This window comes from Mustela erminea, chromosome 12 (assembly GCF_009829155.1).
Source record: "Mustela erminea isolate mMusErm1 chromosome 12, mMusErm1.Pri, whole genome shotgun sequence".
NCBI classification, from domain to species: domain Eukaryota; kingdom Metazoa; phylum Chordata; class Mammalia; order Carnivora; family Mustelidae; genus Mustela; species Mustela erminea.
The window spans coordinates 88508944-88536541 of NC_045625.1; the positions used below are offsets into that span (position 1 = coordinate 88508944).

The window sequence follows — 27598 nt, forward strand, 5'->3', positions numbered from 1 at the left end:
TCATGGTAGCCAGAGAGTCACAGATGATAAGGGAAAGTTCTGTTTCACAAAAGAATTGTAGCTAGAAGATGTGGAAGGAAGGTGAGATTACAGAATCACCATTTCGCTGCCCCTAAGGAAATAACTGAATCAGAAAGTGATCATGATCGATGAAGCCGTCGCAGAAAGGTCGGTGGGGAACTTCCCGGTGAGGGGACCAGGTGGCCAGATCTAAGCCTTATTAATCAATACGAGCATTACTACAAGTGGGAGAACCAGGTGTGGCCTGCTTCCTGGCGAGATGCATCCTAAAGTTCACATGAGGAATTACTGCCCAAAACACTGAACCTGAATTAAATCAAGCTTCTAGAGTCAAGTTTCATTCATAGGAAATACAGGGGTAGAGGTTTTGTTTAACACCACAAGGAAGCACAATGTAGAACCTTCTGTAGGACAGCTACAAGTCAGTAATGTGGTGGGGTTGGGGATGGTAAGGGGAGACTCTTCTAAAGAATTCTTTAGAGCCATACCGACCAAATGCAATGCTCAAGCCCCATTTATATCCTGATTCAAACTGGCTATAAAAAGACACTATTAAAACACTTAGAGATACTCAGTATGCACTGAGAGGTGACATTAAGGAATAATTGTAGATTTTATTAGATTTGGTATTGGTATTGTGATTATACCAGCAAGTATCCACGTACTTCATCGCCTTTTAAAATACTTTGGTGTAAAAAAAAAAAAAAAAATTAAAATTAAAAATAATAATAATAATAAAATAAAATAAAATACTTTGGTGTAGGGGCACCCAGCTTGCTCAGTTGGTGGGGCAGGTGACTCTTGATCTCAGGGTTGGGAGTTCAATCCCCACCTTGGGTGTAGAGATTATTTAAAAAATAAAATATTTAAAAATATAATAAAATACTTGAGCAAAATAAGTGAAAAAAGGGTAGATGGAGCAAATGTGGCAAAATCTTGAATAATTGTGAATTTGTGTGATCAGAATATGGGGGTTCATTGTATTATTCTCTACACTTTGACGTTTTCTCTCTCATGTTTGAAGTTTTCATATTAGGAGAAATAAAGGGACTCCCTGTATATCCCAGATACAGTGGGCAAGCAGTGGCACCAGTAGTACTGGGGAGCTCATTTTAAGCAAGGCTTTCCAGCAGACCATGAAGAATGTGTCTCTTCGTCACTCGTCATCCGGGAAATGCAAATCAAAACTGCAGTGACATGTCACCTCACACCTGTCAGAATGGCTAAAATAAAAAAACACAAGAAACAAGCATTGGCAAAAATGGGGAGAAAAAGGAACTGTCATGCCGAGGTGGTGGGAATGCGAGCTGGTGCAGCCGTCGGGGAAAACAGCGTGGAGGTGCCTCAGAGTTAAAAATAGAGCTGCCCTGTGATCCAGTAATCACACTACTGGGTATTTACGCCCCAAAATACACAAACACTAATTCAGAGGAATACATGCACCCCTATATTTGTTGCAACATTATTTACAATTGCCGAATTATGGAAGCAGCCCAGGTGTCTGTTGGTAGACAAATGGTTAAAGATACGGTCTATACACTATGGAGTATTACTCAGCCATAAAAGGGGCGCCCAGATGTCTCAGTCAATTAAGCGTCTGCCTTCCGCTCAGGTCATGATCCTGAGGTCCTGGGATCCAGTTCCATGTCAGACTTTCTGCTCAGCGGGAGTCGGCCTTGTCCTCTGTCTGCTCCTCCCCCCTCTCATGCTCACAAGCACTCTCTCTCTCAAATATAAAATCTTTAAAAATACATAAAAAGAATGAAATCTTGTCATTTGCAATGACATAGAAGAATGTAGAGAGTGTAATGCTAAGTGAAATAAGAGAAAGACAAATACCATATGATTTTACTCATATGTGGAAATTAAGAAACAGAACAAATGAGCAAAGGAAAAAGACAAACTTTTTCTCTACAGTTCTCTTAACTGTAGAGAACAAACTGATGGTTACCAGAAGGGAGGTAGATAGGTGGGTGGGGGTAGGGATGGAGGAATGCCCTTGTGATGAGCGCTGATTGATGTATGGAAATACTGAATCGCTGTATTACACACCACCTGAAACTAATATGACACTGCATGTTAAGTATACTGGAATTTTAAAAGTTTAAAAAAAAAAAAAAAAAGCCTTTCACAAAGAGGAGAGATCTGATGTGGTGAAGAGCAGATAAAGAAGTTAAGTTGACTGTGAAGAGTGACAGTCTGACGTCTTCCTTGCCAGTTTGGATGCCTTTTATTTCTTTTTGTTGGCTGACTGCTGAGCCTAGGACTTCGATAATACTCAATGTAGAAAACCTGAAAAACTCCATTAAAAAATAGCTAGAACTGATATCGGAATTCAGCAAAGGCACAGGATATGAAATCAGTGTAGAGAAAGCTGTTGAATTTCTATACACCAGTATTGAAGCAGCCCAGAAAGAAGTCGGTCCCATTTACTGTAGCCCCCAACCATAAGATACCTCAGAATACCTAACTAAAGAGCCAAAAGGTGTGTATGCTGAAAACTATAGAACATGTATGAGAGAAACTGAAGAGGACACAAAGAAATGGAAAAACATTCCATGCTCTTGGATTGGAAGAACAAATATTGTTTAAAAGACATCTGTACTACTCAAGGCAACCTACGCATAAAATGAAGTCCCTATCAAAATACCACCAGCATTCTGCACAGAGTTGGAGTGAATGACTCTAAAAATCGTGTGGAACCAGAAAAAAAGCCCGAATAGCCAAAGCAATGTTTAAGATGCAGAGCAAAGCAAGAGACATCATGATTCTGGACTTGAAGCTACATTACAAAGCTGTGCTCATCAAGACAGTATGGTACCGGCACAAAAACACACACACAGCTCACTGGAACAGAATAGAGAGCCCAGAAGTGGACCCTCAGCTCTGGTCAACTAACATTCGACAAAGTGGAAAAGACTATCCAGAGGAAAAAAGTCTCTTCAACAAATTATTCTGGGAAAATTGGACAGCCACATTCAGAAGAATGAAACTAGACCACTTTCTCACACCATAAACAAGAATAAACTCAAAATGGATGAAAGACCTACATGTGAAACCATCAAAATCCTAGAGGAGAAAAGCAGGCAGCAACCTCTTTGAGCTTGGGAGCAGCGGCTTCTTGCTGGACTAGTCTCTGGAGGCAAGGGAAATGAAAGCAAGAATGAACTATTGGGCCCTCATTAAGATAAAAAGCTACTGCACAGCGAAGGAGACAGCCAACAAAAGTGAAAGGCAACCTACGGAATGGGAGAATATATTTGCAAATGACATATCAGATAAAGGGTTAGTATCCAAAGCTAGGTGTTTTACACAACTAACGAATCGTTGAACACTACATCAAAAACTAATGATGTACTATACAGTGACTAACTGAACATTATTAAAAAAATATCTATAAAGAACTCAATACCCAAAAAACAAATAATCCAGGTAAAAAGTGGATAGAAGGTATAAAGAGACACTTTTCCAAAGAAGACATCCAGGTGGCGAACAGACACGTGAAAAGATGCTCAACATCACTCAGCATCAGGGAAATACAAATCAAAACCCCAGTGAGATACCACCTCACACTTGTCAGAATGGCTGACATTAACAACACATGATACAACAGATGTTGGTGAGGATGTGGAGAAAGGGGACCCTTCTTACACGGCTGGTGGGAGTGCACGCTGGTGCAGAGTGCAGCACTCTGGAAGACAGTTTGGAGGTTCCTCAAAAAGTTAAAAATAGACATAGCAAATGCACTACTATGACCCAGTAATTGGATTACTAGATTTTTATCCAGAGGATACAAACATACAGATTGAAAGGAGCACCCACATCCCAGTGTGTATAGCAGCGTTATCAACAATAGCCAAAGTACAGAAAGAGCCCAAATGTCCATCAGTTGATAAATGGGGTGTGCATACACACCCATCCACTCCATCCACGTGCGTGTGTCATGGAGTGTTACTCGGCCATCAGAAAGAATGAAATCTTGCCATTGGTACCAGCATGGATGGAACTAAAGGTTGTTACGCTAAGTAAAGTAACTCAGAGAAAGACAAATGCGATTTCACTCATACGTGAAATTTACGAAACAAAACAGATGACACGGGAAGGGTAGGAAAAATAAAAACAGAGGGAGGCAAACCATAGGAGACTCTTAAATACAGAGAACACACTGAGGGGCTCGGGTAATGGGGTGACGAGCATCAAGGAGGACACTTCCAGTGAGCACCGGGTGTGATGTGTCGTTGATGCATCACTAAATTCTACTCCTGAAGCCAATACTACACTGTGTGTTAACTAGCTTGAATTTAAATTTAAGGGGAAAAAAAGTGAGTTGAAATGTAATAGGAATTAGATTGATTCCACCTTACACAGAGGGAAGACCAGGACTGCTACAGCAAAACAAGTCTTGATTTCATATTAAAAATTTTAAAAACCCTAACAGTGAAAGTTGTTTATCAGTAAGATAGCCTTCCTCCTAAGACTGGGCTCCTTGTCTCTGAAACTCATAAATATAAGAGTCATCTACTAAGGATATTTTTAGAGTAAGAGAAGGTGTGTTTGATCCTTTCAAGTGTGGCATTTCGGGGATACAGGTAGTCCCTGCTTTAATGTTAAGTTCCTGGAAAGCTCATTAAACTGGCTGGAAAGTGCTGTCGCACTCCCCTGGTCTTCATGCTCTAAGAGTGGTGGAAAGTGTTGAATGCGTGAATACAGCTGAAGGAAAGAGAAGTGGGTTTGTTTGTGTAATAAGATCATGTCAAATGTAGTGAAAGTCACCATTTTCATACTTCCCAGGGGTCAGTACGGACATGAGTCCTATAGCGGTGACTTGCAGTAGCTTCTCAGAAGGTCTTTGCAAAGTGTCGGGGAGTCTCTGTGCCGGTCCGTGTGCTCTCTGGTCTGACTCTTGGTTTGTGTGTTCATTTCTCCTCTGCCCTCTGCCCTCCAGCTCTTAGAATAGTGCGCACCTTATAATTTCCATTTTTCCTTCTCCTACCTTGAAGCTTGTGTTGTGGAGAGATAATCACATCTTTAGTTTTCGTGTCATTACATGCAAAATGGGGACCCAAAGATTTCTTTCCAAGTGAAGTTCTTGAGCTTTGTGACAGTTGCTTGGAGATTTGTTATTTTTATTATTTTAATTTCTCTTCCTTGTAAATTAATGTAAGTTATTACACTGTACCTGCCTGGATGTGGCCTACCACCAGAATGAAGACAAAATCCATGAATCTTCTGGACCCTCTTGTCATTTCTTCTCCACAGTCCCAGTAGTGTCTGGCAGGCAGGACTAAGAGTGTTTTGTGTAACTGTTTTTGCAAATAGAATATGTAGGGCAGCTACCGTTCTCCAGACTGAACCCTAAGTAATAATGGCAGCTTAAATGCAGCCTGCGCGCAGGCCCTGGCTGGGACGCCGGCCCGTAGCTTCTGAGTTCTCACCCTTTCCTTCCTAAAATTTTTTCCCTCTTGCTTTCTGTGACACTGTGCTCTCCTGGTGCCCTGCTCGCCTCCTCCCCGGCATACTTGGCTTCAGAAAGTTCATCTGACTCCCTCAGTTGACCAGCCGTGCTTAGATTCTGGTGTGTTCGTCCGTACTTCAGTCATCGCTCACGTTTTTATTCGCAAGTCTTAAGATTCCTTCAAATTTAATGATCAGTGAAATGAAACTGCTCAGTTTCCCCTTCCTTAGCTTCTGCTTGGAACTTCTACCCGTGGTAACCTCACCGCCTCTAGCACCCACCAAGGTGCGCCCCTGAAATCCTGCTAGTTTACTTCTCTTTTCCTGCCTTTCAGGCCTAAGGCGTCAGTCGTTTTTTGTTTTGTTTCTGTAAATCCACATGCTCTTCTTCTTTACAAGTGGAAAAAGACTTCATGTCTGAGATGTGCTTTAGAACAAAGCTTTTCAACTTGCAGCCAGGTGAGAGGGCTTATGGGCAGTCACGTGTTGGGCTCTCTGCTTTAGGATTGGATTGAAATTTTCCGTAGCGAAAGGACAGACTGTTTCATTCATTCCTGACGTCAACACCTGTAATGTCTGTCTCTCCTGAGTAAGCCATCCTGAATAACCCAGAATTTTTAATAACTCCCTTATTCAGGAATTGTAAGTAGTAGCTTATTTCCTGTCTTTTGTTTGTTTTTTAACCTGGCTTTCCAAGCCTTCCTTGAAAGTCCCATTACCACCCAGCGTTTTTCTCGTGATATTCCTAATCTAGTCAGGTTTTTCTCACTTTCCCTAAAGAGAAGTTCCATCTCCGTGTCATTCACAGCGGCGGCGTTCGGCTGGAGAGCCGACCCTTTCCTTCCTCCCGTGTGTCGTCCTCGCCCTTCAAGGCCCGCCTCACCCTGTAAGCCTTCTCTGGCTATGTCAGGCCGGTCACTGAAGTGATCTCTCATTGCCGCGAACTTCTGAAGCTCTCCTAGTTATGTCAGGAAAATTCAGCTCTGCCCTGACTCAGGTTCACTTGCGTTCCTCAGTAGTCGCACTGTGGTAAAGCTTGTTACGCGCGAGCCAGCAAGCAGCTTGTAGTCCACATCACCCCACAGAACAGCTGTACACGGCTGTACACGGTGCACACTCGGGAGACGGTGGTGGTGGTTTTACTTGTAAACCATACAGAGCTGGGGGGAGATGCTGAAAACATCTGCATTAGCTGGAGTCCGTCCGGTGCTTCTTGCAGGCTCGTGATGCAGAGAGCATCATGCTGAATCTCGCCGGGCAGCTCATCATGATGCAGAGGGACAGGTCGGGCCCTCAGATCCGGGAGAAGGACAGTAACCCCAGCCAGAGGAAACTCGTGAGTAAAATGCAAGTCCTGTAGAGCAACAGAGATGAAGGAATAAAAGAACGTAAGAGAGTATCGTCTTGGGACTTGGAAACTGGGAAAGTATATAATATTAGTCTTTAAGCCTCCAGGTTTAAGACTGTTTGTGAATAAGAACATCCCGGAACAATAATAAGAGATCCATACCCCGGGTGTTCCTGCTTAGGCATTCTTGTTTGCTAATTCTAATTGGAAAGTAGGGTAAGTTGATGAAGTTTGTGGGGTTTCTTTGGTTTTGTTTTGTCTTGTTTTTGGATTTAAATATGCATACTTTGAAAGGCAGGGTACTGTTCTGGATTCTGTTTCTAGATAGGGTCTCCTAATTTTCCGAAAAGAAGTTGTGCTCTCATTTTGAAAGGCTTAAGAAATTAATGCCAAGGAACTTGAGAGTGTTCGAATTTAATAGGGAAAAAAAACGGATTCTTGTCTCTGCTTCTCTCCAGCTGCCATTCTGCCCTCCTGTCGTCCTCGCCCAGTCTGTCGAGAATGTCTGGACTACGTGTCGCGCAAATAAACAGAAGCGTCACCTCCTGGAGGCCCTCTGGCTGAGCTGCGGAGGCGCAGGGATGAAAGTGTGGCTCCCGCTCTTCCCCAGGGATCACCGCAAGCCCCATTCCTTCTTGTCGCAGCGGATCATGCTGCCTTTTCACATCAACATCTACCCCCTGGCTGTTCTGTTTGAAGACGCGTTAGTGCTCGGTGCTGTCAACGACACTTTGCTCTATGATTCCTTGTACACTCGGAGCGGCGCCAGGGAGCAGCTGGAGGTGCTCTTCCCGTACTGTGTTGTGGAGAGAACCTCTCAGATCTACCTCCACCACATTCTGCGGCAGCTGCTGGTCAGGAACCTCGGGGAGCAGGCCTTGCTCTTAGCCCAGTCGTGCGCCGCTCTACCTTACTTCCCTCACGTGCTGGAGCTCATGCTCCACGAAGTGCTGGAAGAAGAAGCTACCTCACGGGAACCCATCCCCGACCCTCTGCTTCCCACTGTGGCCAAGTTCATCACCGAATTCCCCCTCTTCCTGCAGACAGTCGTTCATTGTGCCAGGAAGACTGAATACGCCCTGTGGAATTACCTTTTCGCAGCCGTTGGAAACCCCAAGGACTTGTTTGAGGAATGCTTGATGGCTCAGGATTTGGACACAGCTGCCTCTTACCTTATTATCTTACAGGTAACAGTTCTTTTCTTATAAAGTAAAGAGTGAATGAGCCAAAATGAGAGGGGGAAAGAAATGTCCTATGTTGACACTGATGGTGTTCCCAAGGATTCTTGCAGTCTGCAGTCTGGCTTTCTGTTCTATGCAGTATAACAACATAGACTAACATGCACATATTACACATAATATAATATAATATTGTATATAATATTATAATATATTAGATAATAAATATAATAAAGAATAATTATATATAATTATATATAATATAAATAATTATATATAATAAATAAAATAAAGAAGAATTATTTTGAATATTAGTGAGTTTGAGCTAATGTTAGCTAATTTGAACTATTTGAGCCTCTCACAGTTAACAGATTTGTTTCCTTCTAGCGAGGAATCACCAAGGGGACTCTGGTTAAAGCCTGGCTCCTCCTAGCAGAGCACCTTATGTTAGGCTCCCCATAGCAGGCTGAGGAAGCACAGGCCTGCCACAGTAATTACCCTCAGTGTGCGGTTCTTGTCAAAATAATGGGTTCTCTGAGACTCCTGAAAATTTGTCATTATATATATTTGACAGAAGGGCTTGTTGTTGTTGTTCTCAGTCGGATACAGATTTGAGAGGTACGCTTAGCCATGCTTTCAAATTACCACAAAGTTGTTTTCATTGATATAAGAAGCTGACCATTAACTTGGTTTAAACTCTGCCTGAAGCACATGTCTCATCCGCTTACTTGCTTCATGACAACTGATTGAAGCCAGAGGAAATAGTCCAGCAGAGGTGGGATGGCCCTTAAAGTCTGATGCCCTGACTCATCTCAAAAAAAAACCCACAGAATGATAAAAAGCTGTGTTTTGTCTTGGACTTGGACTTCTAGTGATCTGCCAAGCAGTGGGATTGGCCACGTTCTCTGCCGCAGAATTCCAGCCTTGTCACATAATTACAGTTAAACTTGCCTGTGAGGTGCCTGTCCCTGAGGGCAGAGGCAGGCTATGTGGTAAGGTTTGCGAAAGAACTCTTAAAGACGCTCTTTGTGTAGCCTTCCTACCGACTACTGGCCAGAGCTGAGAGTGCTTTTGTCACAGCCTCAAAAACTGTCACAAGAGGGAGACCTGGGCCTCTGGGAGTCCGGCAAATCAGGTAGATTTGTTTCTTGCTTTTTTGCTGGTCTTCAGCAAGTTACTGAACTCCATTTCCTCATCTGTAGAACAGGAATGACACAACCACTTCACAGGGTCACCAGGAGCCAGGAAAGACAGAATATGGGTCAGGTTTATGTGAGGTATTTGACTTTTTTAGAAAGTTTAGGAAATCCTTATTTATGGTACACCAGCGGAGTGTTTGTCTCGCTTTTCCTTGCATGATACTTTCCGTTGATCCTTTTTGTTCTTACTATCAAACATTCCCCTGTAGAGATAGAGCTGCATTCCTTCTCTGGTATAGAAATCATAGCGCTACAGAGTTGCTCATACTTCCCAAATCATTTGCCATGTAAAAGGAATGCTTGTCTTTGGTTGTCTTTGTAGAACATGGAAGTCCCAGCGGTCAGCAGGCAGCATGCCACGCTTCTGTTCAGCACAGCCCTGGAACAAGGCAAGTGGGACCTGTGTCGACACATGATGCGCTTTCTTAAAGCCATTGGCTCTGGGGAATCCGAGACCCCTCCATCCACACCTACTGCTCAGGTTGGTTGCAAAGTTGCACAGCCTCTCTAGGCCAGACACCTACACGGCATCTTTCTCTAACGGTACTGTGCATCGTGTGTGATCTTAGGAACCCAGTTCAAGTGGCGGATTTGAGTTCTTCAGGAATCGAAGCATCAGTTTATCCCAGTCAGCTGAAAATGTTCCTGCTAGTAAATTCAGCTTACAGAAAACGCTGAGTATGCCATCTGGTCCTTCTGGAAAAAGGTAAAAGAATAACGAGCCATTACTGCTTTGAGGGCATTCTGTGACACACATTGCATTTCAGGCCACTTGTAAACTTGGATCTTAGGAAAACAACCATTTGATCAAATACAGTTCTTTCTCCATTTCCAAAAGGCTTGAAGATCACACAAATTGCTTCCCTCCTTCTGTCTTCCAGAGTCCCCTTTGTTATTCCTTGGATAGTTTCTGTCCCTTGTCCTAGAGTAGGTCTTGTGTACCCATTCTTTTTTTTTTTTTTTTTTTTAATATTTTATTTATTTATTTGACAGAGACACAGCGAGAGAGGGAACACCAGCAGGGAGCGAGGGAGAGGGGGAAGCAGGCTCCCCCCTGAGCAGAGAGCCCGATGCGGGGCTCGATCCCAGGACCGTGAGATCATGACCTGAGCTGAAAGCAGAGGCTTAACCCACTGAGCCACCCAGATACCTCTTGTGTACCCATTCTGATGGAAGCTCACTTCAAATCACCCTGCTAATAGAGGACCAGAATAAAAAGGAAAGATAATTCTGCACGCAATCCAGAAGCCTTCTTATAGCCGTAGTTTTACCTTTCTTTCTGACTGTAACTCATGGTAAAAGTCCCCGTGCACTTGCCTGTCCTGTGACTCTTGACTAGAGAAGTCATTAAACAGTGGGAGAGCCCAGGGGAGGTGTATCCTGAGGACCGAAAGCTACATCACCCGTAGATGGGCTATTGCCTCCTGAGAGGTTCCGTGAACTCATACTGAACATTATAAAATAGAATTTCCTCTAGTTTGTGAGGTCCTTGTGTGCTTCCTGTGTTGTCATGTGTTCCGAGCTCTTCTCTTGACTCTCCCTCAGTCCCTTCTTTTATATTCTGTTTTCATTGTTCTACAGTGCCTGACACATAAGGAGCACTTACTGAACATTTTCTTTTACGACAGTTTACTACTTTCTTATCAGGGTCATTAATACCTCCCTTACTCCCAGCATCTACACACACAGTCGGGCTGTATACGAGTAAAACGCAGCCACGGCTCGCTACAAACAGTAGCTTCTCGGCCGCGCCTTCGCAGAGCGCGATCGCTGGCCGGTGCGCAGGAGGGTCCCTACGAGCCAGGCGCTGCCGGAGCGTGTACACGAGCGCGGCTTCTCATCCTTATGACTTACAAGGGTCGGCACCATTGTTCACCACCTTGTGTGGGTGAAGAAACAGAGGCCCAGCGAGTAAGCTTGGTCAGGTTCACACAGGATCGAGTGGGCAGAGCCAGGATCTGCATCGGCACGGCCGGCCGGCACTGCCTCTCACGGAAGGCACCGCATGGCCCAGTTACCAGACCAGTCAGCCCGTATCAGCCCACATGAGTAAGGGATGACAGACTGCGTGTGGTCACGTAGTAAGTTCTTAGGCACCGGCCGTGCGTCCGCGCGCCTGCCCCTCCCCCACCCCGTGCGCGGGCTTCGTTCTGCCGCGTCCCTTGTCCGTGTCTTCGATCTGATCTCCTCACCTCTCTCCCCTGGGCTCTTCAGGTACAGCGGTTCGGGCCCCTTCTGTCCGGCAGCCCGTCAGCGCCCTCCTCTCGTTTGGCTCTGTCCATCTCCTCTCTTGGCTTCTGCCATATTTCCATTCTGGAAGGGTCTTTTGAGAGCCTGCCGTGCTCCAGGTGGTGGTGAGCCGCCGTGGCATCCACGGAGGAAAGCCCCGGTGTTGGTCTTCGCTCGGGCAGAGCTGGATCGGGGACGGCGCCCTCGTTGTCCGTGTTCGCCTCGCTGCGGCGGCCAGCCACGGGCCGTGGTCCGGGAGCGCCGGTCCTGCAGCTTTCTTGTCCCGCCTGCAGGTGGAGCAAGGACAGCGACTGCGCCGAGAACATGTACATCGACGTGATGCTCTGGAGGCACGCGCGGCGCCTCTTGGAAGAAGTTCGGCTGAAGGACCTCGGCTGCTTTGCAGCGCAGCTGGGCTTCGAGCTCATCAGTTGGCTGTGCAAGGAGCGCACTCGGGCCGCACGGGTGGACAACTTCGTGCTGGCCCTGAAGAGACTCCACAAAGACTTCCTGTGGCCGCTTCCCATCATCCCAGCCTCTTCTCTCAATTCCCCTTTCAAGAACGGAAAATACCGAACAGGTAACGTAGGCTCGTGGCACTCGGTTGCAGGTTGGCCACCAGGTGAAAGTTGGCTGCGGGCACCGCCACGCTCCCCTTCCGTGGCGAGCGGTAGAACGGCTTAGTCGCAGCCTCCAGAGAAGCGAAGCTGTGACTTCTCTGACGGACATTATGGAGAAGTGGTAGCAATGCATCTTTGAGAGTCCGGGCCGTCTTCTGATCTAGGAGACGACCAAGTGAAATCTTGGTGAAAGGAAAATTAAAAGATAAAGATTTTTAGTTGCGGTCTTTCGAAGAAGACTGTTGTCGTGACCGTGACTCATGAGAGCTCAACCAGAAAGCTTTTCCTGTGGTGTTTCGAAACTGCATCTCATCTTAAGAACCAAGGAAAAGACTTATAAGATGAACAGACTAAAGTCTGTCTCGTGCTGATGAGACATGACGATGTAGGTTGACGGTTAGATGGCGCCGCATCGTCCGCTTCCCTGGTTTGCAGACGGACGACGCGGGGCACTTGGCTTTGAACTTCCAGTGTTTGAGGGTGGCAGGGGAAGAAGCTGAAAATTCCCGAGGTGGGAATGGTGGTGCGCGCATCTTTTGAATTCCTGCTTTCTTGTTTTGGGGCCTGCCTTGCAGTAGGAGAGCAGCTGTTGAAGTCCCAGTCAGCGGACCCTTTTTTAAGCCTTGAGACAGACGCGGGTGTGTCTCATGTACAACGAAGTCAGAGCTGGCTTGGCGACATCGGCCCCACCCCGCCCGAGATCGACCCAGCCTCATCCCATGGACCACAGATGCAAGACGCCTTCTTGTCACCTTTATCTAATAAAGGTAAATGTCATTTTAAATTCTCGCTTCTCCTTAGTTCCTTTGGAAGGTTTCTGTGCTGTAGCCCTTCAGAACCAGAGCTCCACTCTTTCCAGCTGTGTCCTTGAAATTAGCCATTAGAATCTGCTAGAGAGGAGGTTAGTTTCTAGAACAAGGCCACGCTGGCCTGAACTATACTTTGCCATATTTATTTTAGATGAACGACATAGGTACAATCTCATTACAGACCAGCACTAACAGATGAAACTGTGTGCTTGATTTTAATGATACAGAAACACTAACTTTGAACTTCAAGTAAGTAAAATATTCGCTCTGTATAAAGAACACTATTCTTCTCATAAGTAGACATGGATCATAAAAAATTTTACTTCACTCTCTTCTGTTTTTTATTTTACTGATAAAAATTTGTAGTTTTCTTTTTCTCTTGCAAGTTCCTGTGTAATGTCCTTCATTTTGCCTCTTAATCTTCAAAGCCTAATTTCCTCTCCAGCCCTTTACCAAATAGCGAGTGCCAGCCTCTGCTCCTATGGGGTTAGCGGAGTTCCAGACGGAAGCAGCGTCAGAGTGATGCGTGTTGCCGAGGCTCGTCCGGTCACGGGGCTAAGTGTCAGGCCGGCTGCAGTTTTCTTTGGGGCCAAAGCTCTTGCTTGCTGTCTTCACCATTTCTTGAGCTTTGCTACATGGAGAAGCTTACGGCTTTCGTCACTCTTGTTCAGATTGTAGAAGATACACATAATATGTGCCACTTAAACCATTTTTAAGTATGTGGTTGAGTAAGGTCAAGTGCATTCACGTTGCTGTGCAGCCGGCCTCCGGGACTCTGTCTTGCCAAGCTAAGATTCTGTACCCAGTCCAGAACAGTTCCCTTTTCTCCCTCTCCGGCACTGGCAGCTGCCACTCTGCCTTCTGTCTCTGTGAACTTGACTAGAGACCTCACGTAAGTGGAATCCTACAGTCTGTGTCTTTCTGTGACTCAGGATTATTTCACTTAGCATCGTGTTCTCAGAGTTCATGCCTGTTGCAGCGTGTGGGGGAACTTCCTTCCTTCCAAAAGCTGTTCAGCGCACGGTTGTGTGTAGACACCATATTTCTGTGTATGCATCCTTCCGCCCGCAGATGAACGCTTGGCCGCTTCCTCCTTTTGGTCATTGTGAATAACGCTACAGTGAACATAGGGATTCGGATTGTTTTTCAGGACGCCGCTTCCAGTTATTTTGAGTATATATATCCAGAAGCGGAAATGCCAGATGATTCTTGAATTTTTTGAGGAACTGTCAACCTACCAACATTGACAAAGATTCCAGTTTCTTGACATTCTTGCCAGTACTTTATTTGCTGGGGATTTGGGGGGTTTTTGTTTTGTTTTGTAATAGCAATCCTGAGAGATATGAAGTAATACCATTGCTCGCTTTTTTTTAATCGAAAACTCTTTAAAGCGATGATTTCAAATATATTTTAAAATTAGAGTTAATAGTGTCGCGGAAGCCTTGCCCCCCCCCACCCATGTATCCGTTACCCAGCTTCAGCTGTTCCCAGCGCAGGACCACGTTTGTGTGATCTTTTCATATCTTATTGAAACAAATCCAAGACCTGATATATTTTGTGGCTTTTTCAGTATGTACTTTAAAAGAACTCTTTAAAAAGTAATTCCATTACCACCCTTCCAGAATTTAACAATAATTCCTTGATATCAAATATCTAGTAAGTATTCAAATTCCAGTTGTTTCATAATGTAATTATTTTTATGGTTAGGACCAAGATCCAGATAAGGTTCACGCATTGTGGTTCTTTCTTTAAAACATGACTCTTTCCCTCCCCACCTTTTTTTTTTTTTTTTAAGATTTATTTATTTTAGAGAGCATAAGCAGGAGGGGCAGAGGGAGAGGGAGAGTGCAGGCTCTTGGCTGAGCGTGGAAACCAAAGCAGGCCTTGATCTCATGGACACGAGATCACGACCTGAGCCAATACCAAGTCAGATGCTTAATCAACTGGGCCACCCAGGTGCCCACCCCGATTTTTTTTTTTTTTTTTTAAACCCTTGCAGTTTGGATTTGCTTCCATGATTTTCTCAAAATGTGAATGTTGATGACTGCATCTTCATGGTTTACCACTTTCTTCTTTATTTCTTATAAATTAGTAATTGAATCCAAAGGCCTGATCATGTTATAGCTAGGTGTTTTTCTTGGAGGCAGGCAAGACTGCTACATAGACAGTAGGGCACTTTTCCATCTGAAGGCGCATAATGCCTCATCTCTCTAATGGTTTTTTTTCTTAAAAATATCTACTACTGTTAATATAACATGGGAATTTTAGCAGTTGATTTAACATTTGGGTTTCAGAATTTTGAGCAGAAATCAACATGTGAGAAACCATTAATTCATAAACATACTTTCTGCATGAAGCTAATTTGTAAGTTTTGGCACTTTTCCATCAGGTGACGAATGCAGTATCGGTTCAGCCACAGACTTGACTGAAAGTAGCTCCGTGGTGGACGGAGACTGGACAATGGTGGATGAAAACTTCTCCACACTCAGTCTGACCCAGTCCGAGCTGGAGCACATCTCCATGGAGCTGGCGAGTAAGGGGCCTCACAAATCCCAGGTCCAGCTTCGGTGAGTCCCTCCGTCAGCATCCAGGCAGCAGAGGGCCTGCTCCAGGTCTTCGGGCAAATAGGGTGCGGGGGTTACTTTCCTGATGACGATCGCCCTTTTTTACACCATAGCACCTTCTGAGCTTCGAACTTTCTGTTCTGCTCCCGTAGGTACTTGCTGCACATCTTCATGGAGGCAGGATGTCTGGACTGGTGCGTCGTCATAGGCCTGATTCTTAGAGAATCCTCAGTCATCAGCCAGATCGTGCTGCTCATCCAGTCTTCAGAGGTGGACGGAGAGATGCTGCAGAACATAAAGACGGGGCTGCACGCCGTAGCCCGATGGGCCTCCACAGACTGGTAAGTGCGCGTCTCCTTCGGCTTCTTCCCGGGGCTGTCCTCGGGGCGGTCCTGTCCTTTCACGGGAGCGAGGTTTAGTTCTGGTTCGTTTGCTTGGAAATTGTTTAGGTTGGGAGAAGTAAAATGCTTTCACACGTTCCTTTCTGAAGTAGTTCTCTTAAATCACCATTCTGTGCCCGGCCAGGAACATAAATGACACAGTACAGATGCTCTGAGAATTGTTAGACTGGACCTTGAGGTCTGTGGTTCTGTGGTATTGCTGGTAATAATAACCTGAAAATATCTGCTTTGAAAAGATAAAAACATAAGGCACGTGTGAATTGAATAGAGCACAGCACTTACTAGGAAGCCCAAATTAAGAGTTAATGGATAGAAGTGAGGAGCCTCAGTCTAGCCCCTTGTCACCAGCTACGTGTGGATTTGGGGTTTCCTGCACTTGGCTCTGGTTTTTTCCTTAGTTGCCAAATTCACTTAGAAGAGCTGTACTGTGTGCAGGTGCTTCCAGTCTGAAAAACCCTGTTGGTCCTCAGACTGTGCAGTATGAGCCGCACTGTCCCGCAGTAGGAGAAGGCGCGTCAGCCTTGCTGCTCGAGCTCCGGAACATGAGGCAGCTGTGCTGGCCGCGGCCCTGCGCCGGCCACGGCACCTGAGCAGCATTTCCCCCTGCCCCGTGCCCCCCTCTCCCCAGCTCTCCGCCCTCACTGTGTCCCTGTTTAGGAGTTGGTCCAGAACTCTCTAGGGAGCGCTGTGAGTGCGGCAGTGGAGAGCTAACTTCCTTTTCCCTCTGCTTAGTCCTGGATATAAGCCATTTTTAAACATCATTAAGCCGCAAGTGCAGAAGCTCAGCGAGCTCACGGAGGAGCAGGTCCAGCCCGAAGCCTTCCAGCCCGTCACCGTGGGCAAGACCCCCGAACACGCCGGTCCCCGTTCAGAGGAGAGCCGGGGCTCCTCGGGCCACGGAAGTGTCCCCCAGGGCGAGGTCGGAGGTGGCAGTCTGGTCAGCCGGGAGGAGGAGGACGCGACCCGAGCGCAGGAGGAGGAATCTTTTCAGGACGGGACTTACGACTGTTCTGTGTCCTAAGGCCGGTGGCGGCCATCCCCGCGGGCAGTATTCCTTCGCAGCAGCGCGCCACTGAGGACACCGTGACCTCGTTGGACGATTGGACCAGAGAGAGAACTCAGAGACTCTGGTAAGGTAGTATTAAATTTTAACTCTTTCTCCTCTAGGAAATCTCGGACTCCGTGAAAATGTGATATCAAATCATTTTTCATAAAAAAATTTTTTAAGCTGCAGTGGGAATAAAGAGTATTGTACAGTTGTACAGGAGGATGTTTTGGTTTTATTCTTAAAGAGTGGTAGCTCCTAAACCATAGGGATTGTTTTGCCCTAGATGAGCCTCCCTTTTTGGGACGTGTAGCTTCTTAAGTTTCCTGGTCCGGCGGGAGTCCAGGCTGCTTCTGGAAGGTAAATGCTGAGGCGCTTGCAGGAGCTCATTAGGCACTGAGCTCCCGTGCGCCCCTTTGGATCAAGAGCACTGGACTCCCGCTCTGGCCTCCTAGCAGAGGCCTGCCCGGGCCAGCAGTGGCCGTCGTGATGGGGACCTGTCCTTGGCTGTCTCTAGCCTTTAAATCCCAGTCCCGACTCGGTGGGAGCTACAGGCCTGTGAGTCAGTGCACCTGCTTCCCTTAGCGGCTCGGTTCCTGCAGAGGCCTGGGGGCTCTTTCGATTATGCTGTTAGATACCACTAAACTATTTTGTATCAGAGAACTGTATCTTTTTTTGTGAATACTCTTGTGTAAATAGACTCAAAGGGCACTGTCCATATTTTTAGGGCTTATATTATAATTGGTAAGGTTTGATGGTGGATTCTGCACGGCAGTACTCACTCTTGGAAGGAGATGGGGCCTGCTCTTCTTTGCAGACGGGGGCAGCGTTCACAGGAACAAGCAGGGTTATTGGCTTGGTCATACAGTAATGGAAATGGTCACACCGATCATGAATGAAACAGGTTTTGTGCAAATTAATGTAGTTTCTTATTTATTGCTTTTGTAAATTGAATAAAAATGGACCTTTATGTAAATAGACTGCTGAATCCTGTACTATCACGGCTACTAAAAATAACTCTGTGAAGAATGCGTTCTTCATTGTAACTTTTAAACTATTTTATGTATTTCTAGATAAGACTTAATGTTAGTTTTCATACATTATGAAAACCTATCCGCATACTCCTTAATGGCTTCAGACTAAACACGTACCCACTGTATGTACTTCCAGTTACCTTATATCAGTATTAATTTACATAGCTTGTTTGTACTGTGCAATTTAAACAAAGGAATGCAATGTTATTTTTTACAAAAACAAACTTGTTTATTTTTGTAATAACAATTTATCTTGAGGTGGACCAAATTCATACCACTATGGAAAACAGCCTCTCTTCTCATAGTGCAATTACAGTTTAGAAATAAAACTTGGTCCTCTACCCTTGCTTTTTAAAGTAAATGGCTAGATACAGTTGTCCTAGCCTGGGTTTCCTTGGAAGGGAAACTCAAAACCGTTTTGAAATTGCTTAGTTCAAAATTCATCAAACTTTTAAATTACTGAGTTTGGTAATTTACTATCATTTACTTTCAACATTACAAGTGCAATAATTTCACATACTAGAACAACTGGTTGGGATATGTGGTGATGGTACCTGGTCCTTCTGGTGCTACTTTATTTAAAGCTTTGTTTTAAGCCACCTTTCCCTGAATCTTCTAAAAAACGTGTCCCATGAGTACATGCAGCCCAGAAAGAAACTAACCTGAAACTTCTCCTGCCCTAGTCCATGAGGAGGAGAACGAGCATTATTTTTGTGTTTGGTGTGAATATACAGTCAATAAAATGATTTATCGTTGTAAACAGCTGTGCTCCTTTCCAGTCTCGCGTGTGCTGCTGGGTTCATCTCCCCTCACAGCAGGGCAGCGACAGGTTAACTGAGCTCCTGGGGCAAACCTCCCGAATGAGTCTTTGTCCCTGAACTTGTTTCCCAAGTAATAGAAATGGGCGACCTGAACAAGAAAAATCGGCTGGTTTACAGAACGTTTCTGTTTGGTAATTTGTTATTTATTTTACTTTTTTAAATTTATATTTTTATTTTGCCTTGTTTGGTTCAAGTATCAACTGTTGAAGCATAATTTTAACGAATGAATTTAAGTATTCAGTATAACTATTTGAAGATTATTTGCTGACACCAAAACGAGAGTCATTTTGGGCAGTGAAGTCAACCTTTGCTTGTAATTAAAGTTGCTGCTACTTCTGTAAAGTGTATTTTTTTTCTAATTTGGTGAAGGGTAATAAAACCATTATATGAACTTTATTCAACACCTCAGCTTTAACAGCAAAAAGTATGTTTATTAAAAGCCATGGAAATCTTTTCATTATGTAATTCCACCTTTTAGAATTTTCCTTATGAAGTAACTTACACAGATTTAAAATGGGTCTGCAGTATTATTTAGAATAGGAGCATCAGGAGTCGGCAGCTGCAGCCTCTATGCCTGACTGTAGAAGCCTGGAAGAGAAGTCCATCTTGAGGACATGGAAAAGGTTCACAATATAATAAAAATGATTTCCACCAAACAAAACAGTCTGTGTAAGTATAGCGGAGACCGGGCTCTGTGTCTAACAGGTGGAATTCAAAGTGACTGAGTTCCCCAGTTCCCTAAGTGTTCGTCCCTGTGGATTTCCTTCTCATGGACGTCTTGTGTAAATGGAATCCTCGATCAGGGGCTTTTTCTGTGTCTTCTTTCACTTCGCAGGACATTTTCAAGGTTCATCTTTGTACATTAGTAGTCATTCCTAGCCTAAGTTCCACCTTCTGGATATACTGGTTTATTTATCCATTCACCAGTAGAGGGCCGTTTGGATGGTTACTACTCTTTGACAGTCATGAACATTCGCGTACAAGTTTTCAGTTCTCTCTAGAAGGGAGCCTGCTTGGTCACGTACCTGGTTAATGTTTTGAAGAAATGCCTAAGCACATTCCCAAGTGCCGTGTTCCACGCGCGCCCTAGCGGAGGCGGCGGGCTCCGAGTTCTCCCCTCAGCCCTGGTTGCTGGCAGTGGTTTTGGTTACAGCCGCCTGAGTCGTGTAGGAAGCCGGGCGTCATTGTGGCGTAGGTGAGGGTTTGCGTGGCGGCGTCTCTTCGTAGTTATTAGCCATTTGCGGATCTTTAGAGAAAAATGCCCGAATCTGCCTGTTTCACAGTTGGGTCATTTATCCTTTTATGGTTGATTTACAAGATACTAGACCCTTATCAGATAGGATTTGCAAGTGTTTTCTCATTCCTAAGGCTTGTGACTTTTGGGATGGTCCTTTGAAACATAAAAGTTTTTCATTGGGGGAAGTCTAACTTCCTCTCTGGTTGCTTGTGCTTTGGTGTATGTGAGGAACCACTGCCCAGGGTTACTGGCGACCTGTGCCTCTGTTTTCCTCTGAGAGCTTTTAGTTTTTTACAGTTTTAGCTCCTATTTAGGTCTTTGACCCATTTTGAGGTTTGGGGTTTTTTTGTTTTGTTTTTGCGTTCGGTACGAAGTGAGGGGTCTTTGTTCGCTCTGTGTGCGGATATTCGGTTGTCCCAGCACCATTTACTGAAAAGGGCTCTTTTTTCCCTCATTGAATTGCCAGAAAAGATATTTGACTGTAAACATGGATTTATTTGTGGACTCTCTATTGTGTATCAATCTCGCTTCTTACTGCCAGTACCACGTGGTCTTGGTTACTGTCCCTGCTTTGTGGGAAGTTCTGAATATGTGACTCGTAAGTTGCTGTTCGGTCTGTTGCAGGTCCCTGGCATTTCCCTATGACTGTTAGGATTAGCTTGTCAGTTTCTGCACTTAAGAGCTGGGATTGTGTTCAATTTGCAGATCAATTTGGAGAATACGGCCATCCTAAGCCAATCCCCAAACATGGGATTTCTTTCAGCAGGGTTAAGTTCTAGTGTCAAAGTCCTGTACTTTCGTAAGCTTAGTCCTAAACATTTTATTTATCTTCTTGTTGTAGAAATACAATTGCTTATCGGTGTATCGATAGCACTTCCTGTAACACTGCTGAATTCATGTATTAACATTTTTTTTTTGTGGATTCCTTAGGATTTGCTCTGTAAGTCTGTCCTTTCTCATCTGGAGGCATTTGTCAAACTGCCCTGGCCAGAGCCTCAGAACTGTACACAGCAGCAGTGGCCGTGGTGGACCTGCGGGTCGTCTTCTGACCTTACAGGGAAGCTCGCAGGCTTTCCTCACTGATGAGGTTAGCTGTGAATTTTCGTAGGAGGGAACTTCCTCACCCTGGTAAAGGTGCTCTGTCACTTGAAATGGTGTATCACGTCGACTTTTCAGGCATTAGACCAGCTTCTCATGCCTTGCTTAAATCCCACCTGGTCATGTATAGAGCCAGACTTGAAGAAATAGATCAGTACATTAAGGTTTTTACAAATCAAATAAGGAATAAGAAAATATACTTCAGTTAGCTAAAATATTTTCCAAATGAAAAGAACCAGGCATAAAGAGGCCTAAATGCATTTTGGCTTTATTGGCCCTAAAAGGCTGCAAGGCGCGCACCGCACTGCTTGGAGGGACTTCACTGAGAAAGCAAAACGACTTGCATAGGAACCTGTTCTGGGGAGTGGCAGGGCCCCTGCCCTCTCCTTGGGTGGAGAGGAGAGAGAGGTGGGCCACCAGACGTTTCTTCTTCCTGCCCCCATAGTCCTTCTGGATAAGCCCTTCAGTGATTTCGTCAATGGAGAGGATTTTTAAAAGCTCAACATTTAACAAAACATGCACAATTTCATTCCACAGTAAAAAGCATCCCAGTATTTCTTCGTTGAGCTCTTTGCTCACATACCCGTTCTTACCCACATGAGCCACCCAGGTTTTTTAAAAGCAATTTTTTATAAAGATTCAAAAAGGCTCTGTAGACTTGAAATAACTTCAAAGATGGGGATACAAAAGAACAAACAATAAAGATCTGGTTTTTCTGTTAAAGATACTAACTAGTAGGTTAAAAAGTGTATTTCAGTCATGTAAGGCAACAGTTAATCCTCAGCAAGTAGCAGACCAGTGAAAAGAAAGACCGTCGAGCTTCCTAGGGCTTCCGGAGCGGCTGCCTGGAGGCCCCCTCAGTGGAGGCATCGCAGCAATCCTGCCTCCTCACTTCCATCAGCTAACCCGTGGAAACAGATACTTCATGCAACAGGCTTTCCTGTCAGACACAAGGAAAATTTTAACCATTTTCTTCAAAACCACAATTGACTTTTTCACTGAACGTGCAGTACTGGGCTACTTCTAAATTCTGTAGGAAAAACTACATTTGTTAGAATTTGGAAAGACCCGTTTAGAAGTGAGTTTTGAATGATGAGCTACTCCAGTCTGAGAGGCGGCTGCCTGCCCTGACGCTGCACTTAGGGACGAGCACGTCTACGTCCTCCCGTCTGCGGCAAAGATGCTGCTCACCGAGGAAAATAACGTGAGGGCGGCAAGAGAACCATGATTATTACCGAAAGGGAATCACATCCTCCCCGAAGGGGAAAAAACAACTTTCTCATACAGTGCCTGTCCTCACCATGGGACTCCCCCTCCCATAAAGTCTGTTTCAGATCAACTACAGGGACAACAGAAACAGGCCTCTATTTTGAAATTCACTGAGCAATCACTTTCTGTCCACAATCTGATTCTATACAAGCTACGAACACGGCAGTCCTTCCACACCGCCTGAAAAATTCGCAGGTTTGCCGGCCGGACCTATACCAGGGGCCAGGGTACGGGGTTGGCGTCTGGCTCTGGCCGCCGCCCCGCTGGCTGTGCGGCCGGGTCACGCTGCAGGGCCCCAGGGTAGGCCGGCGGCGGCGGAGCGGCGGGAGAAGGCGCACCGTGTCCGTCAGTCGCACGCAGCTGCGAGCACGTCCTCCTGCGATGCACACGTAGGTACCACTTTGTTTTCCTATTGCTTTTCTTTAAAACGTCTTTTTGGCCTATGCTTGCTAACGTCCGAATCTGTCCAACCTTTTCAGTTTCTTGTGGAAAAAAGCAAGCTGGGAGAACTGACCCCTCCTCTCCCAGACCCATCCGCGGCTGCGGCCAGGAAGCCCCGAGAGCCCCCGCCGTGACGAGCCTCCCCAGCCACCTCCTGGAAGGGAGAAGCACCTGGAAGTCCTCGGCCCGCCCCTCTGCAAGGTCCTGATACCAGCGGCTGCGGGGCCAGTGGCCTCATCACCGCGTAAGCCACCACCTGCGGCCCCCGGAAACGCGCTCTGCTGCACACGGAGAAACCAGACCAAACTTAGGACTCAGTGCCACAGTAAAATTATGCCCTAGAAGATGAACCTTGGATAACAACACGCCCATTAAATGAAGAGAATATAAAACGCCCAGCCACGCCTCACCCTGCTCACTTATCGTCCCCCAAAGCAGCCACCACAGCAACCCCAGGCTCTGAGGACGGAATGGAGCTTGTGCGCTTGCACACAGGACATCTGGAGCCAGAAGAGCCTAGAAAAACCCCACAGGAAAGGTAGCGGAATGGATGCCCCGCTGAACCCGGAAGGTGGACGGGGAACAGGTAGACATCGGGCCGGGAAAGCAACTCAGGAAAGCATGGCGGCGGCGGCAGCTGTTAGGGACGCCGCAGCTTGGCACAGACTCTCGCGTCGGGACCCCGGGCTGGGCGGCAGAGACCCCCGGCCTGCGGAGCTTCACGTCGTGCCTGGAGCGGCAGAGCTCTCGGCCCCCCCAGCCCTTGCTGTACCTGCCCTGATCCCAGTGTGAACTGATTTTAGCCACCGTCCTCTGCCAAGACATCTTGGGCTTCAGTCGGAAATGTCCTTTGTCCCATGGTACCTTCTGTACCGTTCATGATCCTAAAGGGTAATAACTAAGTGGTTTATTGGCTTTTATCCTTAAGGTCCTAGAGGATGACTGACGGGTGTGGTGGTGCCCACTGCACGTGGGGGCCAGGAAGCCGGCGTTTCGAGAGTCAGAAAGGCCATGCGTCCCTACCCCACAGCAACACCGCCATGGCGCTTGGCCCTGAAGTGTGTCCGCCCACGAAGCTCTCCGAACGGGCGCTCGTTCAAGATCATGGCCTCACAAACACCCACGTGATGCGGAGGAAAACCACGTCCGGGGGCATCCCACGGGGCACGCACCGCGCGCTGCTCCAGCAGACTAGAACACGAAGAGGCTGTAGGTGCACACCCAGGCGGAGGGGAAGGTCCAGTCTGGGAACTTCTCTCTCAGAGCATCCAGCTCGGAGGACTTCTTATCTTCCCCAGAAAGGTAGTGGGCAGCAATGGCCACCGTGACCATTCCTTCCGGCCGCTCTTCCAAGACCTGGCAGAGAAAATTAGTTTAGTTCTCCGGCTGTAGGAAGGCGGAATAACGATCCCAGACGCCACCGGGGTGCCTGAGGAGTGGCCGCAGCAATGCGGGAGCTCCCACCTGTACTTCTATCCAGAAGCGCCACGCGGAGGCCTGGAGCCCGTGGGAGTAAAACACGAAGTAGTCCCCTCCTTTACTTGTCACTGGGGTGCCGTTGCCAAGAGACCACTGAGAAAGCGTCGACCCTTTGTGGGTTCGAACGTAGAAGGACATGTGGCTCGGTCCTGTATGGAAGAGGAAGAAGATGTCATCTGTCACAAAGCACCAAGGAAAGCAGTTAACTCCCCACCGAACCGGACTGTGAAGGCCGCGCTGGCGTGCGTCTCCGCGCCGTGGGCACGCTCTTGGGACAGTCGTGAGCGCCAGCAGGAAACGCCCAGAACCGACCATGAGAAAACCCCTTGTTGAAACACGTTAGAATGTAGCACGCATGAGTCCTTCGAAAACCTAGAGAAAAAGCTTCACCTAACCAAGAGGTGACTTCAAGAGCTGCTGCAAAAGAGACCCGAACACGTGATGGGGCTGGAAGCCAAGATACCACGCGGCCAGCGCAGGGAGGGAGTGAGGCAGCAGAGTCCGCAGACTCGTAGGGGCGAGGCCACTCAACACTAGATAGTAACAGGTTACATAATATGTGGTCAAAACAAAAAGGTAAGCTTTCCTAAATGCCAGAAAATACTTCTTTTAGTTAAAGAGCAAAAAAGACCTACAAAAAGAAAGTAGCAAACCACAAAGTGGAGACCAAATGCATCGGTCATAAAAAATAAATGGGAAAGGACCTAATTAGCAACTAGAAGGGAAAAAATTTCAACTTCGCTTAAAAAGCCAGATCCAATCATCTACTGTATTCAAAAAGTATACTTAAAAGAGACTCAGGAAGGGTATCAATCGCAGTATGAACAAAGTGGACACAGTTTTTTAAAAGATCTTTTTAGGGCAACCTGTGGCTCGGTTAAGCCTCTGCCTTCAGCTCAGGTCATGAGCTCAGGGTCCCGGGATCAAGCCCCGCATCAGGTACCCTGCTTCTCCCTCTGCCCCTCCCCACTGTTTATGCTCAATCTCAAATAAAATCTTTCCAAAAAAACAGGATTTGAGACAAAAACATTACATACAAAAAGGTACTTTATGGGGCACCTGGGTGGCTCAGTGGGTTGATAAGCCTCTGCCTTCAGCTCAGGTCATGGTCTGAGGGTCCTGGGATCGAGCCCCACATTGGGCTCCCTGCTCAGCAGGGAGCCTGCTTCCCCCTCTGTGATCTCTCTCTGTGAAATAAATAAATAAATCTTTAAAAAAATTTTTAAAAGGTACTTTATAATACCTAAAGCTGTGAATTCTATCAGGTGACAGCAACTGCTTGATAAAGTAAAACTACAGGAGATGCAGACAGACCCAAGTAAGAGACTGTGATAGTCCACTGTCCTACAAAACATGAGGTGAACAAAAAGGATATAAAAAGACCAAAACAAGTGATCAGTAAAGTAGATCTTATGGGTAGATATACCCAACTTGAGAAGATAAAGTCTGCATTATCGGCGTGTACAGTGGGCACAAAACATTCATACACTATTAGCTTATAAAGGAAATACAATATTTCAATTTTATAGAACTGATAAGTAAAACTGGTGATAACTTGGTAAAGCTTAAAATTATCAACAACAAAACAAAATGGCCTTCTACCTGCAAATTTTTAAAGTCTACGTAAAGACTCAGGGTCGCTAAGTCCTTTAAGGGTCTGTTGGTTTCTGCTCAGGTCATGGTCTCATGGGTTATGGGACCAAGCCTGTGCTGGGCTTCCTGTTCAGTGGGGAGTCTGCTTGCGATTCTCTCTCTGCCTCTGCCTCTCCCCCTGCTTGGGTGTGCTCTCTCAAATAAATATAAAAGAGACTCGGGTTTAAGAAGAAATTCGAAAAAAATTACAGGATGTTTTTGTAAATAATGAAAATATTAAACTACTGGGTACACTTAAAAAGGCAGTGATAAGAGGAAACCCCATAGCAATAAATGTTTTTTCAGTAAAATTAAAAAGGACAACAAAGAGGAAAAGAAAATCTTACAGATAAAGCAAAAAGCAGAAATCAATAAAAGAATGAGAATAAAACAGATGTAACTTAGTGAGAAACTTTTTAAAAATTAACTATTAGCTAACTTGGTTAAGAAAGCAGCAAGAGGGGGTGCCTGGGTGGCTCAGGGAGTTAAGCCTCTGCCTTTGGCTCAGGTCATGATCTCAGGGTCCTGGGATCGAGTCCCGCATCGGGCTCTCTGCTCAGTAGGGAGCCTGCTTCCCTCTTTCTCTCTGCCTGCCTGTCTACTTGTGATCTCGCTCTGTAAAATAAATAAAATCTTTAAAAAAAAAAAAAAGCGGGAAGGGGTGTGAAGTAGAGAAAATACAAATATACAAAAAGAAGAAATGTGACCTCTATACTCTTAAACGTGGAAACCCAGATGAAATAGATACTTTCCAAGGAAAACAGATTACTAAACTTGTACAACAGAGGTATAAACCTGAAGCAGACCAATATCCCAAGAGAAAGTTAAACTGCCCCTGCAACACAGGCGCTGTGGCCAGGTGGTTGCAGAGAGCAGCAGAAGCCAACTTTTCAAGGAGGTCATTTAAATGCTTCCCAAACTAAGGCATTTGAAATTAAGGACAACTTTCCACTTTCATGATGTTTAATGTGTGACACATGCCTAAATCTGATTAAAGAGTACCCAAAAAATAAAGATGGACCAGTATCACTCATGAGTATTAACTCAAAATTTCTAAACATTAGCAAACAAAATCCAGTGATGTGAAGAGAATCAGAAGCCACGGCCTAGTGGAAACAACAGCATTATCCAAAGACCGAAGGAAGAAAAATCCTATGATTCTCTTTATACATTCTGAAAAAAGCATTTCCCAAAATTAAAAACTATTCCTTATGAAAACACGCAAGGCAGGACTGCCCATAAATGCTCGCCGCCCAGCGCCGGGCAGCACTGCACACCCGCGCACTACGAACGCAGCGCCGCCCCCATCACGCCACATCGCCGCGGGGCAGCACCAGCCGCTTACACATGTCAGTCACAGGCCTGAGAATAGGTCAAGAAGACAGACTGTATTTGCAGAAGATACACAGCGGTCAGCAAGCTAGACTTGAGGTCTGTTTGTAAGACTTTGGATTAAGAATGGTTTTTATGGAGCGCCTGGGTGGCTCAGTGGGTTAAGCCGCTGCCTTCGGCTCAGGTCATGATCTCAGGGTCCTGGGATCGAGTCCCGCATCGGGCTCTCTGCTCGGCAGGGAGCCTGCTTCCCCCTCTCTCTCTCTGCCTGCCTCTCTGTCTGTCTGTGATCTCTGTCAAATCAACAAATAAAATCTTAAAAAAAAAAAAAAAAGAATGGTTTTTATGTGTTTAAAAAGTAGTTAAGGGGTGCCTGGGTGCCTCAGT

The 27598-nt window shown here is 45.8% G+C and overlaps 2 protein-coding genes across 9 annotated transcripts in view; one reads left to right on the plus strand and one right to left on the minus strand.

Annotated features, from left to right (window-relative positions):
* RIC1 (RIC1 homolog, RAB6A GEF complex partner 1) overlaps nt 1-19119 on the plus strand; it is a 143527-nt gene extending 124408 nt beyond the window's left edge. For 2 of the 6 annotated variants that reach the window (XM_032307520.1, XM_032307521.1), the window contains exons 18-26: nt 6695-6811; nt 7282-8010; nt 9523-9681; nt 9770-9906; nt 11723-12009; nt 12625-12816; nt 15248-15425; nt 15575-15763; nt 16556-19060. In XM_032307520.1, coding sequence (XP_032163411.1) covers nt 6695-6811; nt 7282-8010; nt 9523-9681; nt 9770-9906; nt 11723-12009; nt 12625-12816; nt 15248-15425; nt 15575-15763; nt 16556-16844 — 2277 coding nt within the window. In that variant the 3' untranslated portion in view covers nt 16845-19060. Of the gene's footprint in view, nt 1-6694; nt 6812-7281; nt 8011-9522; nt 9682-9769; nt 9907-11722; nt 12010-12624; nt 12817-15247; nt 15426-15574; nt 15764-16555 lie in introns of all 6 variants that reach the window. The other 4 variants (XM_032307525.1, XM_032307524.1, XM_032307522.1 and 1 more) reach the window with 3 other exon arrangements.
* Nucleotides 19120-20304: 1185 nt separating this feature from the next.
* Nucleotides 20305-27598, minus strand: part of ERMP1 (endoplasmic reticulum metallopeptidase 1) — a 42799-nt gene continuing 35505 nt past the window's right edge. For 2 of the 3 annotated variants that reach the window (XM_032307526.1, XM_032307528.1), the window contains exons 14-15: nt 24233-24396; nt 20305-24124 (exon numbers count right to left, since the gene is read on the minus strand). In XM_032307526.1, the coding sequence (XP_032163417.1) occupies nt 23960-24124; nt 24233-24396 (329 nt within the window). In that variant the 3' untranslated portion in view covers nt 20305-23959. Of the gene's footprint in view, nt 24125-24232; nt 24397-27598 lie in introns of those variants that run through there. The other variant, XM_032307527.1, reaches the window with a different exon arrangement.